The sequence below is a fragment of the Motacilla alba genome, chromosome 6 (assembly GCF_015832195.1).
Source record: "Motacilla alba alba isolate MOTALB_02 chromosome 6, Motacilla_alba_V1.0_pri, whole genome shotgun sequence".
In the NCBI taxonomy this organism is placed as follows: domain Eukaryota; kingdom Metazoa; phylum Chordata; class Aves; order Passeriformes; family Motacillidae; genus Motacilla; species Motacilla alba.
In genome coordinates this window covers 1,804,718-1,822,231 of record NC_052021.1, presented here as the reverse complement: position 1 = coordinate 1,822,231, position 17,514 = coordinate 1,804,718, and the positions used below count along the sequence as shown (strand labels likewise).

Genomic DNA, 17,514 nt, shown 5'->3' with positions numbered 1-17,514 from the left:
CCATTGGCAAATATTTAATTTCAAAATAAACTTTGCTAGCGGGGGATTACGTTGGGTTTTTTGTCCCTTCCTTGGCAGTATCTCAATTTCTGTCTCTTTGTCTGCACTAGAAATCACTTCTAATGATTCATCACTACCTCTGTTATTTAAAAAGTCCTGGAATTCAGGTGGGAGGAGGCTCTGGGCCCACCTGACTGCATTCTCTCATGGGCTGCTGTGAAAATCCTCTGGTGTTACCTGAACCCACTGGCAATCCAGAGATGGCCTCAGAGTGGTTTGGGACCCTGCCTGGGAACTTTTTGCTCTTGCTCCATTCCAAGACAAGTATGCAGAAAATCATCTTGTTCATTCCTTTTTTTTTGAAAAAATGCATTTCACCCACAGATCTCAGAATAACTCTGACACAAGCACTTTGTACGCCTCTTACAGTATTCAGAGACTAACACCAGCTCACTCATCACATGCCTATCCCAGTCTTTCACTGATCACTCATCCAATTCCTGTTTCTGCAGAAAATTGCATTAAAAAACTCAGAGAAATCCTTGTATCCTGGTCCAATGCCAACTAGTAAATGTCTTTCACAGCAACAATGAGCATGTCAAAAGTCTTTCCTGTATTTTGTGCACACCAGATGCCAAAAACCCAAGCACTAGATATTTAAAACATTGCTATAAACACCCAAATTATTAAAACCTTTGGTGTTAAGGGACCACTTCATCAGTCACTTCTCCCCAGACAAACAGTCAGTATCACAGACGTTTTCTCTTCTGAATGGAAGCAACACGTTTTCCAAAGGTGCCGTGTTTCATATCCCAACAGTCTGCCTGGCTCTTCAGCTGCAAAGGCACAGCCAAACAATGGTTTTGGAAAAAAGGCAGCCAGGCAAAGAGTTCTTGTCAGGAAACCACCGGTTTTGCACCTACCCGTGACAAGGAGGAGTTAGAAACCACCAAACTGCAAAAAGAAACGGCACAAGGAGGCACTTTGGACGGAGTTCCTGGGAAGTACGTAAAAGCACTTTTCAAACTAAAAATTAATCATTTGTAGCAAGCCCTAAAATAGCCGTGGATGTTGCAATAGAAGAGGAAAGAAAGTTGACAAATGCTTCTTGCCACAACTTTATGCACTTGGCGTTATCGTAACAGCCTTTAGTTCTGTAATTTCAAGACTGCAGAAGGGTTTGCCTCGTGAGCTGCCAGCCTAGCTACATCCTCCTTTGCAGGAGCACACCTGGGCATCTTACCATGACCAGTTCCACAGGAAACACCAACCACAAAAGGAAAGGTCATCTTTGCTCCCTCCGTGCTGAGCGAAAAGGAAACCCCAAACAAAAGTGAGATGGGTAAAGCCACGTGTTTACAAGATCGCTGTTGTTTCTCAGTGTCTGGTGGCAAGGTGAACCAGGCTCCCACTGTATTTCTGGAGGTGGAAGCACCATCACACTGACACATCTCATGTGCACACAGGGCAGGAAACCATCCACACCCAGCCTGTGCTGGGGCAGGACCATACCTCCTGTGAAAAATGCGTATTTTATGACTGGCTTTTCACAAATATTAAATGAATATTAAATGTGTTATGTTAGAAAGTTATGCTGTGTTAATTTGCTTAAGTAGTGTGCTAAATATAGTTTTAGGTTATAACATAATGCTAAAATAGAAACTATGCTATGTAAGATACTTTTTTAAGAGAGGGCTCACACCAAGATAGCAGCCACAGGACACCTCAATCTTTCAGAGAAAGAGAATTTATTGCTGTCTTATCGAGTTCTTCCCACCTCACTCAGCCCTGCAGACGCCGTCAGGATTCAGAGGAAGAAGCTGACACTGCCCAGACAGAATCCTTGGTTTGAATGGAATTGATGCATCATGGATGAGGTGTATGAATATGCAGCAGGCTGTTGCTTGTAAGGGTTAATCCTCTGTTAACGTGGGTCCTTTTTTGGGCTTATTTTGCCCAGAAAGAGGTACCTGGACCGTCAGTAACTCTTTGTTCTCGTTGTCTTGTATTGTCCTAAATCCTAATTGTCCAAATGTTTATTACTCTAATTACATTACTATTTTTATAACCATTTTATTACTATTCAACTTTTAAAATTCTAAAAACAAGCGATTGGCGTTTTTCACACCTCCCAGCCGGGAGCTTTGAGGAGCACCAACGAAGCCGAGCAGCCGGGGGAGCTTTGGCCACACGGAGGCAGCGCCGGCAGCTCCCCTTGCCACGCAGGGCCCTGCTTTCCTGCCACTGAGAAGGGAGGGCTGGCAGAATTCTGCCCACAGCCCCGCTGCTTCACAGGTCTTCAGAGCAACAGAGGTCACAGCAGTCACCTCCTGCTCTCCTCCGGCGCAGGCCCCTCGAGAAAACAAACAAAAGAGCCTGCTCGGACAGCCTTGCAGGGAGGCAGAGCAAGGCACCGGTTGCTTTCTCTCACAAAAAACTGAGGCACAGCACAAGCACGGCCATCACTCCATTCCATGACGCCTACCGTATCTCTAGCCGGCATAAGAGTTAAACCAAAACTGGTTTTAATCAAACCAGATCACTTCTCATGAGTGTCGCCTGCCATTTGATGAAGTACACTGAGGTTATGGCTCTGATCTCGCGCTTGACAGGAATTGTGCAGAAACTTGGACTTCTGGTAAATCTCGCTGCTTTATGCTGGCTAAGGAAGAAAAACAAGTAGAACAACAAAAAGGAAGTTTCAGTTGTAAGATGTTTTTGCTGTACAGAAAGGAATAGAAATGCAGGTTAAACAGAGTTCACAGGAACCTAATCTTCAATTAATCTTTGAAATAAATGCCTGACCTCACACATACTTTACAGTTAAAACTCAACATTCCTGAAGGGAGCTTTGCTGCCTAATCCAACAAGCTCCCCACCTCCTTTTTTTTAACTAAATACAGAACCTTACATAAGTTCATTCTCTCAAATCATTGAACAAACAGGCATTACTCAAAGGGCCTTCTTAAAAAGATATGCCTTAAAAGAAGCACAGCATAGTACTTCGTGCTGAGCATCTGGCAAAATGCAGTCTCCAGTAATGAAATATAATTAGCTGGCAGAAGCCTTGAACATTTAGTCTAGGAGATGAACTGGCATAATTGCTTTCTGTAACTCCATATGCATTTATATGAAATATATTTTTTTTAAAAGTTGGAAAGTCAAAATGTTCTGAGTATCTTCAGAGGAGAGAGCTCTCCAAGCCACAGCGCCCATCACACTGACTGTGCTGAAAAAGCTCTGATCCTTCTACTATCAGGCCTTCTTACCTCTGGACCTACTCCTACCTGCCTGCTGAGCTCTCACTGTGGTTTCAGTGGATTCAGGGTGTTTCTCTGCACACCTGATGATGGCTAAAATGGATACATCAAATGATTAAAAAAGATACATCACCCTGCACTTCATTCAGCTTTGCAGTCACCTGCAGGTAATTTTTCACACTTCAGACCAGTATCTGAAGGGGGAAAAAAATTTTTATACTTAGGCTAGCCTGCAAACTATCCTCCAAATCACAAGAAAACTAAGGATGATGCTCTACAACATTTGCTCAAAGGCAAAAGTATTGAAGGAAAAAGCCCAAACAACTACTTCAAGCATGTATTGCTGCCTCCTACTTGAATATGAAACTAAAAGTTAGTAGAAAAAGTTTTAATCTTTTAGTTTGTGGTAAAAGTGCACACTAGCTTTACCTGAAATCAGACAAAAACAAAGTGCAGTAGAGCCTGCTGAGAAATGTTTCACTGAGAAACTAGGGCTGTCTTACTTTTAGGCCACAGGAAAATCTGAATTAAAGATCTGACTGCAAAAACGAAACTCCTAGAGGCTGACTAGACAACTATTTTAGTAAAACAGAAAAAACACACACAGGCACGTGCACTCACTCTCTCCCTGATTCTACAGGCACACAAGTAGCTGGTCTACTTTTGAGTTTTGCTAGTGCTCATTTCCAGCACCCAGTGTTTGTTGGCCTATTTGTCTGTGGTTAGCAGTCTAGCCTGCAGAATTCTCTGCAGAAGAGATTTTTTCCATTCAGATGTACCTGCTTACCCCAAACACCCTTTAAGCAAACGTGATGCTTCCTCCCCTTCAGCCTCCAGAAGAATCCAGCTGTTTTGACTATTCTCCTTCAATGCCCCCTACTGCTGTGAACATGCTCCCACCCTGTCACCACGTCAGTGACAGGACTGCTGGTGCACTGTGGTTGTGATATTTTATGAAAATCCCTTTGCTAGGATTTTCTTCTCCTGAGAAGCTGAAGGGCCTCAGCTTCAAGTGTAAACAATTTGTTGTCTGCTGCTGTGGGATGCAGCAGGTGCTTCCTCCATTGCTCAGTGTGGGATGTTTCTGCTTGGTGGCCAATCCAGGAGGCAGCAGCTCTCAGACTCTCTGGGAGTCACAGAACTTTGTTATTCATTCCTTTCTATTCCTGCCTCGCCTTCTGATGAATCTTTCTCTCTGTTCTTTGTAGTATAGTTATAGTGTGGTCTTTTTTAATGTAATATATATCATAATATAATAAACCAGCCTTCTGAAATGGAGTCAAGATCTCCCCTTCCCTTCACCAAGTCCTGACTGCCCAGAAGTCCCACGGTAACAAATGGTGACCCCATTGACGTGGCAATAGTGCACCACTGCACCAAGTCACACCAAAGTCCCTTCACCTGCCCCACGTCCCCTGGAGGCTCTGGCCATCACCTCTTGCTATGCAGCTGGACCGTGTGCTCTGCCTGTATTTCATCTCTAAGAGCTTCAGAGAGCTCCCAGGTGCAGCCCCTGCTGAAGCAGCACCTGGGCTCCCTGAGCAGCACAGGGAGAAGCCACCCACGGCATCAAGCTGTATTGGGCAAATGTCTGCAGCAGCAGAGCCCAGGACTGTAACCTGTGAACACTCCACGGTGGGTTAAGAGCACAGTACTGTCTCCCACCACTAAGAAAGCTGGCTGCTTTCTTGCTCTGGCTTCTGGCACTACAATTGCTCACGTGTTTTTACTGAAGACACTCATATGGAAACACATTCACAACTACTTATTTTGGCCAAAGTTAAAACGTGTATTTTATCTTAGTGGGACACAGGAAACAGAATTCCAAGGACTCTGAAGAAACGTTTAGCCAAGCTAGTCCATTTATTGAGCCTATATCAACTGGGTTTTGATTAACAAGGGAAAAGAACAACAAGCAACATACAAAATAAATACTGAAAACAAGTTCCCTTCACATTGATAAAGTTTTCTGGGGACAAACATTAGAAGAGATAAAATGCATTCTAGTTGGAAGAACGTGCCTCAGGTTTATAAGAAAAAAATTTCTTAGAGAAGAAGATTCCCTTAAAAGAAACTATTTTCATACAGCACTACACTTAGGAACTGAATCATACACCAAAGAAAAAGCTGTGAGGGAGAAAAGGTTTATATTTACATATAGGACACACAGTACAAAGCATTAGCTGGACTCATACTTTACATTTAGAGTTTATACCATTAGTGTGGGTGAGCTACGGACCAGGAGAGCTCGGAGTTGTTCACAAGGTTACACTAGTGCAGGCTCTAGGTGGATGTCCCTGCAGACACCTGACTTCTATGGATCAGTAGGGAAGCTGTGCCACAGCACTGGCCTGGACAGGTAACTGTTCTGATAGTGCCCGCTGCCTCCAAGGCAAGCATTTACACAAATGAAGACACCTTGGCTCTTAGCCTCTCCATGCTTGCTGGAAGAAGATTCACCATCTCCTTACTGAGTTCTAGTTCAGTTTCAATGGCAGGGACAGCATCTGGATACTTCTCACAATAGTCTACCAGAAATGTGTAATATTCCAATGATGTCTGCATATTTTCCAGTTGCTTTTTGCTATCTGAAGTAATAAGCTTACCATACAGTCGTGCAATATGAAATTTAGCCACCATGGCAGGGCGAAGAACATCTTCCTCGAGTTTTTCAGGAAACACCTTATCAGGGTTCCTCAAAGAATCCAAGAAGAGCTCGTAATATTTGATTGCAAACTGAGCCAGAGAATTGATTTTTTTGACTGTGTGCGAGTCTAGTTTCTCTAGCCTGTTACCAATAGCCACCTTTAAATCCATCATCTCATAGTAGGTGTCAGCTAGCTCACACTGCAGCTGCCTGCGGATCAGCAGGTAGTACTGGGGGTTCAGGTCTGTATAGATTGGCTCCAGCATGTCTATCCTACGCTTGTGCATTTTGCAGCGCCTCTCATAGTCTTCTTCAAAGAAAGCAAGTACCTTAAACAAAGCACTGTGATCCTGAACTATTTCAATATGGTCAGTAACATAACCATCGACCTGAAAGAACTCTTTTGCCTCCTGAACATAGTTCTGACCAACCAGGAAGACTTCTCTGGCTTCTTGAAAATCTAAAGGATATACACTGCTCACTTTCTCCTCCATGGCTAAGACAGAGTCACATATATCACTTGTCCCAAAAAGGACAGCTTTTTTCCTGCCCTTCTCCTTTTCATCCTCTTCTTTTTTCCTTTGGGCTTTAAGTTCCAATTGCCTGTCTGGATCCAGCTCTCCTATGTTATCCTGAAATGAGAAAGCATGCTAATTAAAACAAATCTGGCTTGGAAAGAGAGACTGACTCATTTTGAGTCACCTTTGAAATGTAAACTAGGGAGCAACATGACAAAACAGAAATCGTTGATATATGAGGCCTTATATTAACAGAAGAATCATATAAATTACATTATCAATTCTGAAAAGACATAAAATTAGGTGGTTCAGTCCCCCTACCCTGTGTGACAAAATAGCCAAAGGAATAAATGTTAAACCCAAGGGCTCTGCTTCACAAAGCATTTCAGCAAATGCTGGTTTAAACACCTGAAGAAATACTTAAACAAATTAAGTGAACTGAGTCAAATCTGAATTAATCAAATGCTTGAATGAATGAGAACATCAGCACAGAAAACTGTTGCACATTAAGACAACGTTCTTACTAGCAGTTAAATAAGAAGAAACCTGTCAAATCACGCTGCAAGAAAATGCAGCAGCGAGGAGGAAATTTTGTCAAGTTGCTGTAAAAGCAATGCACTGATCACCACAGAGCTGATCCCCTCTCTGTGCTTACTCTTACGTGCTGCACTGAAGTCAAAGCACACCACGAAACACTTGCTACACTGCAAGCATTTGCTGTTTTGTTCACTGGGCAATGGCTTATTCCTCGTTACCAGCTGCAAATTGACTCCTCTTGCAAACATCATCGCAGACTTAGCTTGCTGTTAGACAATGACAGTTACAGAACAGATTTTCTGTTACCTCAAGCAATTTTCGAGCGCTTTGCAGAAGATTCAGGCAATACTTAATCCAACACCTTGCAATTTCAGCTTTCCTCTCTGGAAGGTCCTGTTGGTCTGGCTCTGTTTCATCTGCTGAATGGACATAAACACACAAAAACTTCAAGAGAAGTCCAGCACTCCAGCAAGACCCTCAAATGTTCCATGCAAAGAACACACTTGTATTTACTTTCCTCATGGTTAGACAGAAACATGTTAGTTTATGTAACAGTTCTGTAAACTGTCATTTCTGGTAGAAACCCCTACAGATTACCAAGGATTTGTCCTTGTTATTATTCTGAAAATAAACAGATCATAATGTATCTTTAAAAAGACCTTTCATCTTCAAGGTGTTTCACTGGAAAAGGTTTCCAGGTCTCTTTGTAGTACGAGAAAGCAATCAGGATAATCCATTTTCTGAGCTTCAGCTGTCTGCCCAGTAATCGTTTCTGAGGATGGTAAGGGCATTTGCATTGCAATGGGCCCCAGACTTGCTACCAAAAAAAGGAACAAAATAGGGGAAACTGCCTTTGGTTAAGCTACCTGGTACAAACATAACAATTATTAGCTCTACAACTTCTGTATTTTTCTCCCCCAAAGTCTCCCCACTGTCATAGACAGCAACACTGCTGATGTCTCAAGATAACATTTTCATAAACCAAACGGATTTCAACAAAAACCTCATTTCCCAGTGTCTATGCAGAAGGCAGTGAGTTAGCTGAACAAGGAGAGGACATTCCTCCAGGACAGCAGCATTTCTGTTCACCAGATAAAAAGCCAACTTCACACTCAGACCCACTGCACTCATCATCTTTCATCAGAGCAAATGAATTTCTTATTAAGGAATTAAGAACTGCTGCTAATCTAAGAAAAGGAACATTTATGAATTATGTCTGTGTTAGTTTATATTCCAATTACCATGATAAAATCAAAGTGCTCGAGAATGGCCAAGGCTGACTGTGTACTGGTCTTTCTGTAAGTTAGAACCTTCTGCAAGTCCTCAGCCCAGCTCTCTGTCCCATGCAAAGGAAGGGAAGGTAGGATAAGCAATTATTCACCAAAGCAAACAGGATTATCACTGTGGTGCAGGAAGAAGTCAAGACAGAACTTAGTTGACTCCCTCTCCATGAATTAAAGCTCTACCAACTGGAAGCTTCCACTTGCCCAAGACAGACATAGAAGGTGCTGTAGATAAGCAAAGCCTAGGCCTAAAACAGAGCACTGACACCATCATGGAACCGCAGGTCCTTAAAACTAGGGCCAGTTCTCTAAAAGTTCTCCTGCTGTTCACACTGCACTGCCAAGTTGATCCTTTGCATCAAGGCCCAAACAACCAGGAGGGGAGCTCCACCTCCAAAACCAGCCACCGATGAGGCTGCAGCATCCAGCAACGAAGGACAACACAAGTACCTTCTGGATTTGGGGTTTTCAAAGCTGCAGGTTTGCTCCCTCTTTTAAAGCTATTCCCAGGAAGCATCTGGTTTGCTTCACTGAATGACTGCCCTCTGATCACTGAGGCAAACTGCATTTTTAGCACATGTACAACGTCAAATGGAGATACTGCCACTGTTGAAGTGGATATTGTTTTAAATTTCACTTTTACTGAATGACTGCTTTCTGAAACACCAGAAACAAGCACTTTTTCTCAGAGGGTCTACGCATAGCCAATCTTGAGCTGTAGCAGCAGTCACTTTTCAGAAACATTCAACTCTATTGAAAAATATTTTAGAAAATTAGCACTGGGGTAAGTTTTGTACATTTTGTTAAACTTCAGTTTTAAACATTAATACATACTGATGCTTAATTCACAATAATTTGATTCAAAACTTTTTTATAAACTTACAGTCTTCAGCAGATGGCACCTGTCCAGCCTGGCTAAAGATGACACTGGCTGCTGCTAGACAGTGTCGAGCCTCCATAAAGCATTCCTGAGAGAAACAGAGCAGCATTTAGCACAGGTGTGAGCAGCTCAAGCACTACTGTCACTTGGCAAAACCCCTCACCTCAGAGAGTGAGCACACATAACCACAAGGGAAATGACAGAACTGAGAAGCTCTGGAGCATATTGCCCAGGCACTGGAAGAAACCACAATTTTTCCACACCTATTATTGAATACAATATTTTCCAACTGTTTTTTCTGTCCCACAGCCACAACACCAAGCCTTTCCTTTAACACTGGCTATGCACACTGAACCTTCTGACTTCTGGCTGCCCTGAGGTGAAGGAAGTGATGCCTTGTGGCAAACACTGTCACAGGGTGGTGGGGGAACAGCCGGACACACAGCTCTGATCTGACACCCTGAGTCAGATCTAGATTCCTTTACCCGTATTTGGCAGTGCACTGGTAAATAACTGGGGCTATCAATGCATCAAAAAGACAGGGAAATTAGGAGTTACTATTGAAATTAGCATGAACTGGCTTAGGTAGGGCAGGAATCTTTTTAAGCATCAGAAAGGAGCATCTAAATAGCCCGGAACATAGAAATTCCTAAATAAAGCTGAAGCACTTCCTAACAGCAGATAGTTTAGAGTCAACACGTGGCAAACAGCTACCAACTCACATATTCACTGTCATGTTCACATAGGTTCAAACAACTCTTGAGCACATGCTAAGGCACAAAGGACAATAATTTATTGTAAACAAAAAGCCGTATTTTGGCCCTCATGAGATGCTTTTTGTTTTCAAACTTAATTCTAAGAGAACAATATAATAAAGAGTTTTAAATTAAAATATTATAACCCCAAATTTTACTTATGAACATGACATCACATCGCTGCTAATACTTCATTAACTACAGAGCTTTTCTTGTGTTTACAGCCCTGTTCATCGTCCCCACTGCCATTGCAACCCCACAGGAAAGCCACCGTGTCCTCTTCAGAAAAAACCTGACAGATGCTTCGTGTCAGAAGACAACCTGTGGTTTTAGAGGTGCTCATTTTCAGTTCATCTCGGAGCGCCCTCTCTAAGAGCTGTTTGAACAGCTACATTCATGGCACAACGACAGCAGAAAAGCCCAGGATGGATGGGTTACCTTGGAGAGATAGTACTGTGACAAAGTGGCAGCATTGCGTGCCCATTCCACGGGGTAGTAGCCACAGTACTCGAGCTGTCGTTTCAGGGTAGTGTGGCAATACTGAGCAGCCTTCTCAATCATGTCCAGGTGCTGGTAGACTTGTGCCAGGTAATACAGAGTATGTGTGTAGGCTTTTTCAAATCTGGAAAAACAACAACAGTCTCTTTAGATGGTTGGGTTTTTTTCCTCCCTAAATACTTACTCAAAAATAGAGAGTAATAATAATTTAAGTATGCTGTTTAACACCCACCTTTTGGATCTTTCTTGGTCTGTGAGTTTTTCTTCTTCTGCCATGAAATGTTCACTGGGATCCAGGGGAGGATTTCCATCCTGCAAGGGTACATGACACATTCAGCAAACTCCATTTCTTACTCTGTGGCACAGTGCTCCCTCTCCTGGCTACGCACCATTTACCATTTGCCAACCCCAAATTCAGCAAGGCTTCGCATAACCCATCTCAGTGCCACTTCTCCAGAGCAATTCCACAACGCTCAGGAGATTGAGAGGATGAAAGTCGCAATTCCACACAGAATGACAAGGCTCACAGCTTGCAGGAGGCTTCCTCACTTTAAAGCAGTGCGTGCTGCCTGTGCCAGAGATACTCAGCCCGGAGTCTACAGGACTCTACTGGGCATCTTTATTTTGTGCAGTAACATTCTGGGCCTTGAGGCATCAGTTTAATACCAAGCACGCCTTCAAGTGTGAAATATTCGTTTGCCCAGCTGCACTGATCAGCAGCAAGAAAACATCCTGCAGGAAGTACTGAGAGAACACCAAGTGCTGAGTGCTCAGCAGAGCTGCTGTGAAGACTGCTCTAAAGGGACGCCCAGAATCCACGAGCTGGCAAGATCACTGACTCAGACAAACAAACGAGACAGCACGCAATGTCTTTGGAGGATGAAGCTGCTAAACCTTCCTATCAGGCAAAACCTACATGCAAGTTATTAATTAATAATGGTAGTTCCCATCATTAGAAGCACTTTTTTTTCCTTCAAGCCACGAGTTCTGTCAGAACCCTTACAAAAACAACTACACACCCTTTGGCAATGCTGCGTCCAGTCTGCCTTAAGACAACTGTCAATCATGTTAGCAGACAGCTCACAGGCAGCCCCAACAGATGAACACTGCTTATGGCAGAGCTTTATTAGCCTGGGCTTATCCCATTTCCTTTGCAATTGTGAATTACTTCAGGTGCTAATCAATTCTGAAACACTTCAAATGAAACCACCTTTTAAAGGGAGCTTTTCTCCCATCACACACTGCATCCTGGAGGGTGTCCCAACGTGTCTGCCAGCAACAAAGTCCAGGTTAGTGTGCAGCTTGTCTAGCCCTCTCCTAACCCCATTTCTTTCTTAGCCAAAGAGAAAGTAAGGCAACAAATAAAAATCAGTTTCAATAAATACTTTTCATGAGTTAATGCAGACTTAGGAACAGGAACAAGGGCAGAAACAACACTCACTTTACAGGGAAGAACACATACTATGTTTGTACTGCTTCTCATTAAAAATCCCTGAACAGACTCGTTTACTTGCTTTCAAGAGAAGTGTTTTACTCATCTTAAAAAATGAGCAGATGTACCTGAAACACATAGTGACAAATAAACTAAAGCATGTTTAATCTACCAGAGGCATGCAGATTTTTGTACATGATCTTTTAATCTGTAGGTCTCTGTTTACACCTCATTAGCTTTTATGAGGTGACTTTATAACTCTTCCTCTTGTTTTCTTTAGATACAAACGTTCTAACAAGATTTGGAGTAAATTCTGGCCAGGCTAGAGCGATCCCCGCAAAGAAAAGAACTGAAATGATACAATAAGCAAAATTCTTGCCTCCTTCCTGTGTATCTACAGATCTACCTCTGATATCAAGCCTTATGCCTTTACTTATCCTCAGAAAGAGCTCTCCAACCCTCCTTTCTAAGTGGACTTCATTAGCCCAAGCTCTTTGCCTTGGTTTTGCTTTAGGGGGAAAAACTACCCTATCCCATTAGTAAGTTAATTGGACCCATTCAGTAAACAACTAAATCCATCAGCTCAGGAAAATGTCTCCATCATCAGCAGTTTACCAAAGACTCCCTGACAGGAAGGCTTCCTGATAGCCCAGAAATGGGGAACGTCACAAAAACTACATTCACGTATTTATAATTAGTGAAAGACAAATGCTGACATCCTTGTATAAATCTGTGGTTTCTTCTAAAAGGAGGAAGACTTAAAGCATAGTTATGTTTGACTGCTTAATGCCTTGAACTGTAAGAGGTAAATAATGTTGGTAAGCGTGGCAAGTGATCATCAGGTATGAATAACCCTAGTGCTTTGGTTTGTACAGGAATGATTCACACAAGTGATGTAAGGTCTTTAGTTATCAGACAGTTGTATATGTTTTGTGAAAAAATATATGTTAAAAACGAAAGAAATTTGGGATTTTTTTTTTCTTTTAGGTCATAGTAAACTAACAAAAATTTTAGGTTTTGTTTCTTTACACTGTCAGTAAGAAAAAAAAAGTTATAAGGAGAAGAGTGAGGCAGCAGGTCTCTGGCCACAGAGAGCAAGGCACAACTTTCCCAGGAATTGTCCTGGGGAAGGCTGTGAGAAGATCAGAGAAAAGAACGAGAAACAATTCTTATCTTCACTTGCTGCCCCTGCTGCTGGGCACATGTGGAATGTGTGATGGAGATTTGCTTCCCAAAGGGTGGTTTCTTGGTTGGCCAACGGTGATGGTGTTTGGATTCAACTGGGTCCACCTGTGTCGTGAGTAGGGGTGATGGGTTTTCTTAATAAGTATAGAATAATAAAGTTATTGATCAGCCTTCTGGGTGTCATGGAGTCAATGCTAATTATTACCCCTTCAGGGATGCCTGGCAGCAACAGAAGAATAATGTTAAAAAGTTTTACTCTAATTCTTATTACTCTTTCTTTTAATTACTGTTAATAAATTTTTCTTTACGCCCTTTTAAACTTTTAAATTTACTTTACCTTCCTCCTAATCCTACCTCACAACAAGAAAAAAATACACTAACAATCAACCAACACTAAAACCAAAAAATCTCAAATTAACAAACCAAAACCACTACACCTAGTCAGGCAGCAAAGCCCCAGAAGAAATATTCAGTAACCACTACTAACAAAAATTTAAAGCTGCAGAAAAGTCTACAGTGCAAATGTGAAGTACCTGGCAGCACTTTAATCCACTATAGCACGGCACCAGTTTCATTTCATAACAACTGGAGCAAGTGCCAGATGCTTTTGGAAGTCATGTGATAGCTGGGGCTGGGTATAAATACCAAAGTGGAACATCAGGAATTAATTAGGGAGATGCAGTACCTCTGGTTAGCCCAAGTGATCCAGAGGGCAGGAAATAAGCTGCCAAGCTTTTCAGCACAAGTGGGGCTTTCTCCTAGATCCATTACCTCTCCTAGCACTGTAGGCCAGCGTGGCTGCAAAGGTGGGAAGAGGGAAGCAACCAACCAATTCAAAAAGGAATCTAAAAATCTCCACAAATACAATCAGTACTCTAAACCAATTTCATGGTAAAACCTGAACTGAACCTGTAATTTCATGAAAATAAGGCCTGTCCAACCTATTCAGCTGTGCTGAGACACAGCTACTGCTTCTTGAAGGCCACAAATGTTTTTAGCTCACTCCAGAACTGTCCCTGAGGCAACCCAGTGTAGGAACAGCTTTGCAAAGAGCTTAAAAATAGCACAAGGGAGTCTTTGTAGGATCCACAGCAGAATCCACAGCTCAAAAGGTTGTTTAATATGCATGAGAGGGTTAGCTGTCTGTGAGACTGTCCTCTTGGATATGGACTAAACTACTTGCCCCTGCAAAACACTGCACAGTCAGAGCCAACCATGCAAATATTAGTTTTGTTTCCTTTTCCCACTGAAAGCAATGGATATTTTAATTGCATTTCCAAGATAACATTTAATGATAGTCCTCATTAAAATCCAAATTCTACCAGGCATCAACTTTGGGTTATTAAAGGGCTTTCAAAAGGGAACATTATTTTTGAGCAATTTTTTTTTTCTATTTTGAAATTAGCAAGTAATGCTCCAATTTGCCTTGTCCTACACTGCAGCACAACTTGTATCACTGGCCAAAAGTATCACAGCAGCCAGTACAAAGCACAGGAACTCAAAATTGCATTGCATGCTTATTTCAAAGATTACTTAACCTGCAAGTGGCAGGTGAAAGCGAGACCTGCCACGACATCAGCACAGTACCTCTTTCATGTATTGATTGTACAAGGCTTCTGCAGATTCCAAGTAAGTTTGTGCAGTTTCAATTTCATCTCTTTGAGACCACAGGATCCCCAGATTGTTCTAAAGGTAAAAGAAAAAAAAAATTAGTCACATTTCATTTGAATTACACATTTTTTTCCCCAAACAACTGATCAGTCTTCATCCTTATATATGTATGTGTTCTAATGCAATGGGTTTCAAAAAGCAGAAACCGTGCCCACACATTTCACTGTCAGTGGCTCAAAAGGGAGGGGGTTTGCACACAGCAAATTTCACATAAAAAATGCACCTCACAGTCCACCTCTGTTTACTCTGCTACATAAGGATTAGTGTGCTCAAATAATGAGCTTTTCCCACAGAGTATGTTCAGTGTCCAATTCATGCAGCTTTTACATCACATACAGATATCATGAAAAGAGACAAGAAATCATAAATTGGTTAACATGACTCCACAGAAAAAAATTAACAAGAAAAAAAAAATAGGTTAGGAATGAATGCTTGTGTATTTTCAACAATGGAAAGAGATTAAAGGAACCTCTGAGGTCCAAAAGTTATAGACTAGTGCCTTCAAATTTAAATTAAAGCAACTGCTTCGGTGAACCCAACATTGACAAAAAGTACCTCTAATTGTATTAATAAGATGGTGTTAATAATGATCTATGTCTGATGTGCTAATTAAAATCCTAGGCAGTGCTGTTAAAAAACTCAAGAGGGCTAAAAAAACCCCAAAAAACCTTCAAAATAAGTAAATGGGTAGCTGTATGCCAGCCCTGTGCCCCTTTCAATTCCATTCCTCTATTTTTACAAGAAAGCACATCACATGCTGTTTATGAGCTGAAACACTTTGCCCAAGGCCGCGCAGTGGAGCAGACCAGATTCCATCAGACAGAGACTGGGAAGCACAATCTTATGCAAAAGCTCAGAAATCAGAAGTGGGGCTACAGAAAGAGGCCCAGCAGGAAATAGGAATGCTTCTTCCTACAGAACAGCAGTCACGCCGTGGCATCACACTGCAGACATCCCAGAAGGTGGAGAAGTACTGCCACTGAGGACAGCCACTGCTTTTAAATCAGAACTGGTTTAAATCAAGGACTCAAGCCTGTTGCAGCCCTTGGGACCGAGGGCTGGGGGTTCATTTCCCAGCCTGGGCTCCGCTCCACGCCTCAGGACAGAGCCAGGTAAGAGCAGAGCCAGCACTGCTGGACCCACGTGCACAACAAACTTCATCCTGAAGGCCCCAAAACAGGGACGTCCATGCAGACTTTGGGCTAACAGAGAGCAGAGCTGCCTTCCAGCACACCAGAAGCACAGTGGAATCTCTGGTCCTGAGCCACAAGAGCCATATCTCCCCAGGAACGTGTGGGAAGATGTTATTTACTTCATCTGGAGCAATCCCCACACCTTCCCAAGGGGAACGGATTTGCAGCAGTGTATCCAGACCCTCACGATGAAGGACAGGAGCAGATGTGACCCCACTGGCCCAGACAACTCAGCTAATTTAACCAATGTAAGACAAATCATCATTTCACTTCCCCCTTTCCATGTCAGCCCACAATTCCTTGACAGTTTGATGAGGAAACACTATGGAGCCTTCTCTAATTAGGGCAACCATTTTTGAGATAGATATCTAAGTAACTGCTCTATTTCATGTACTAGAAGACTATTTTATTGTCTAGAGTCAGATACCTAACCACCAGCTACCCCAACAGTGATCAAGTAAAGGCCCTTCTGCGAATCTTCACGCAGCAAGAACTGATTTTGATTATTCCCTTCAGAATAAAGAGAAAAATATTATTACTTCAAACACCAACAAAACTGTATTTATCCATCTGGGACAAAATGTAATAGCTTAAAAAACAACAGCCAATGCTGAAAAACAGACAATTTATCATTTCAGGGTAATGCATTAATAAAAGCATCTCCCGACGTCACTTTGACAACCACTGAGTTAACGTATCACAAATAAATTCTGGACGTTGTGAGGTCTTTTTCTAATTTATTCTCGCGCAGCTCTTACAAGATTTGTCTCGGTCTGTCCAGAAGAGCACGCTGATCTATCAACACCCAGTTTCAATGAGAACACATTTCAGATGCTCTGCACGCCCAGAGGCATCAGCAGGAGGCTCGGATGAGAAAAGCATCCCTCCAACAACCACCGCCGGCGAGCGATCCCTTCCAGCAAGAACTGAACGCCAGGGCTGCCGTGTTTATCAAGGTTAAACGAGCGGCACCTGTCAGGACGCGGGAGCGCCGCGATCTCGGGCAGAGCACCCGGCCCAGCCCGCGGCGCCAGGCCCCGCTCCCCGGAGCCCCCCGCCCCACGGGCCGCCCCTGCGGCCTCCGCAGCCCACCTGGGCCTGGATGTAGAGGGACACGCAGTCCGGGGAGAGGCGGTGCGGCTCCAGGAGCTGCGTGCAGCGCTGCAGGTGCTCGTCGCCGGCCGACAGCTCCTCGGTGTCCGTGTGGTTGACGCCCAGCTCGTACTCCAGCACGGCCCGCCGCACGGCCAGCACCGCCTCGCCGCCCTCCTCGGCGGCGCTCAGCAGCTGCTTCACCTCCTGCAGCAGCGCCCGGGCGCTGTACTTGGAGCGGTACGGCTCCGTCTCGGGGTCCTTGAGGGACTCCACGGCCGAGAGCGTGCGGGCGGCGCGGAACTTCTCGCACACCGCCGCCCACCCTCCGCCCGCCGCCGCCATCTTCCCGCCGGCCCGCCCCGCCCCGCGCCGCCCGACGCGCGCGCCCGGCCCCGCCCCCGGCCCCGCCCCCGGCATGGCCGCGCCCCTCAGGCGGCGCCGTGAGGCAGCGCCCCTCAGGACGCCGAGCCCCGGCACCGCCGGGAAGCGCCCGGGGAACGGTGCTCAAGGGGGGGCGATGTCCAATTTTTCTGAAAAAAATTTATTTCAGATTTTTTAGC

At 43.7% G+C, this 17,514-nt stretch overlaps 1 protein-coding gene across 2 annotated transcripts; it reads right to left on the bottom strand.

Annotated features, from left to right (window-relative positions):
• Window positions 1-5,099: 5,099 nt before the first annotated feature.
• On the bottom strand, window positions 5,100-17,386 carry LOC119702620 (kinesin family binding protein). Of its 2 annotated transcripts, none has more exons than XM_038140980.1 (7): window positions 16,952-17,386; window positions 14,583-14,681; window positions 10,611-10,690; window positions 10,319-10,502; window positions 9,129-9,213; window positions 7,269-7,381; window positions 5,100-6,539 (listed from the first exon to the last, which is right to left on the bottom strand). In XM_038140980.1, the coding sequence occupies exons 1-7, from the start codon at window positions 17,369-17,371 to the stop codon at window positions 5,661-5,663; spliced, it is 1,860 nt and encodes a 619-aa protein (XP_037996908.1). In that variant the 5' UTR covers window positions 17,372-17,386; the 3' UTR covers window positions 5,100-5,660. The 2 variants fall into 2 exon arrangements, with proteins under 2 accessions (XP_037996908.1, XP_037996909.1); XM_038140981.1 differs by having other exon boundaries at window positions 7,269-7,378.
• Window positions 17,387-17,514: the final 128 nt, after the last annotated feature.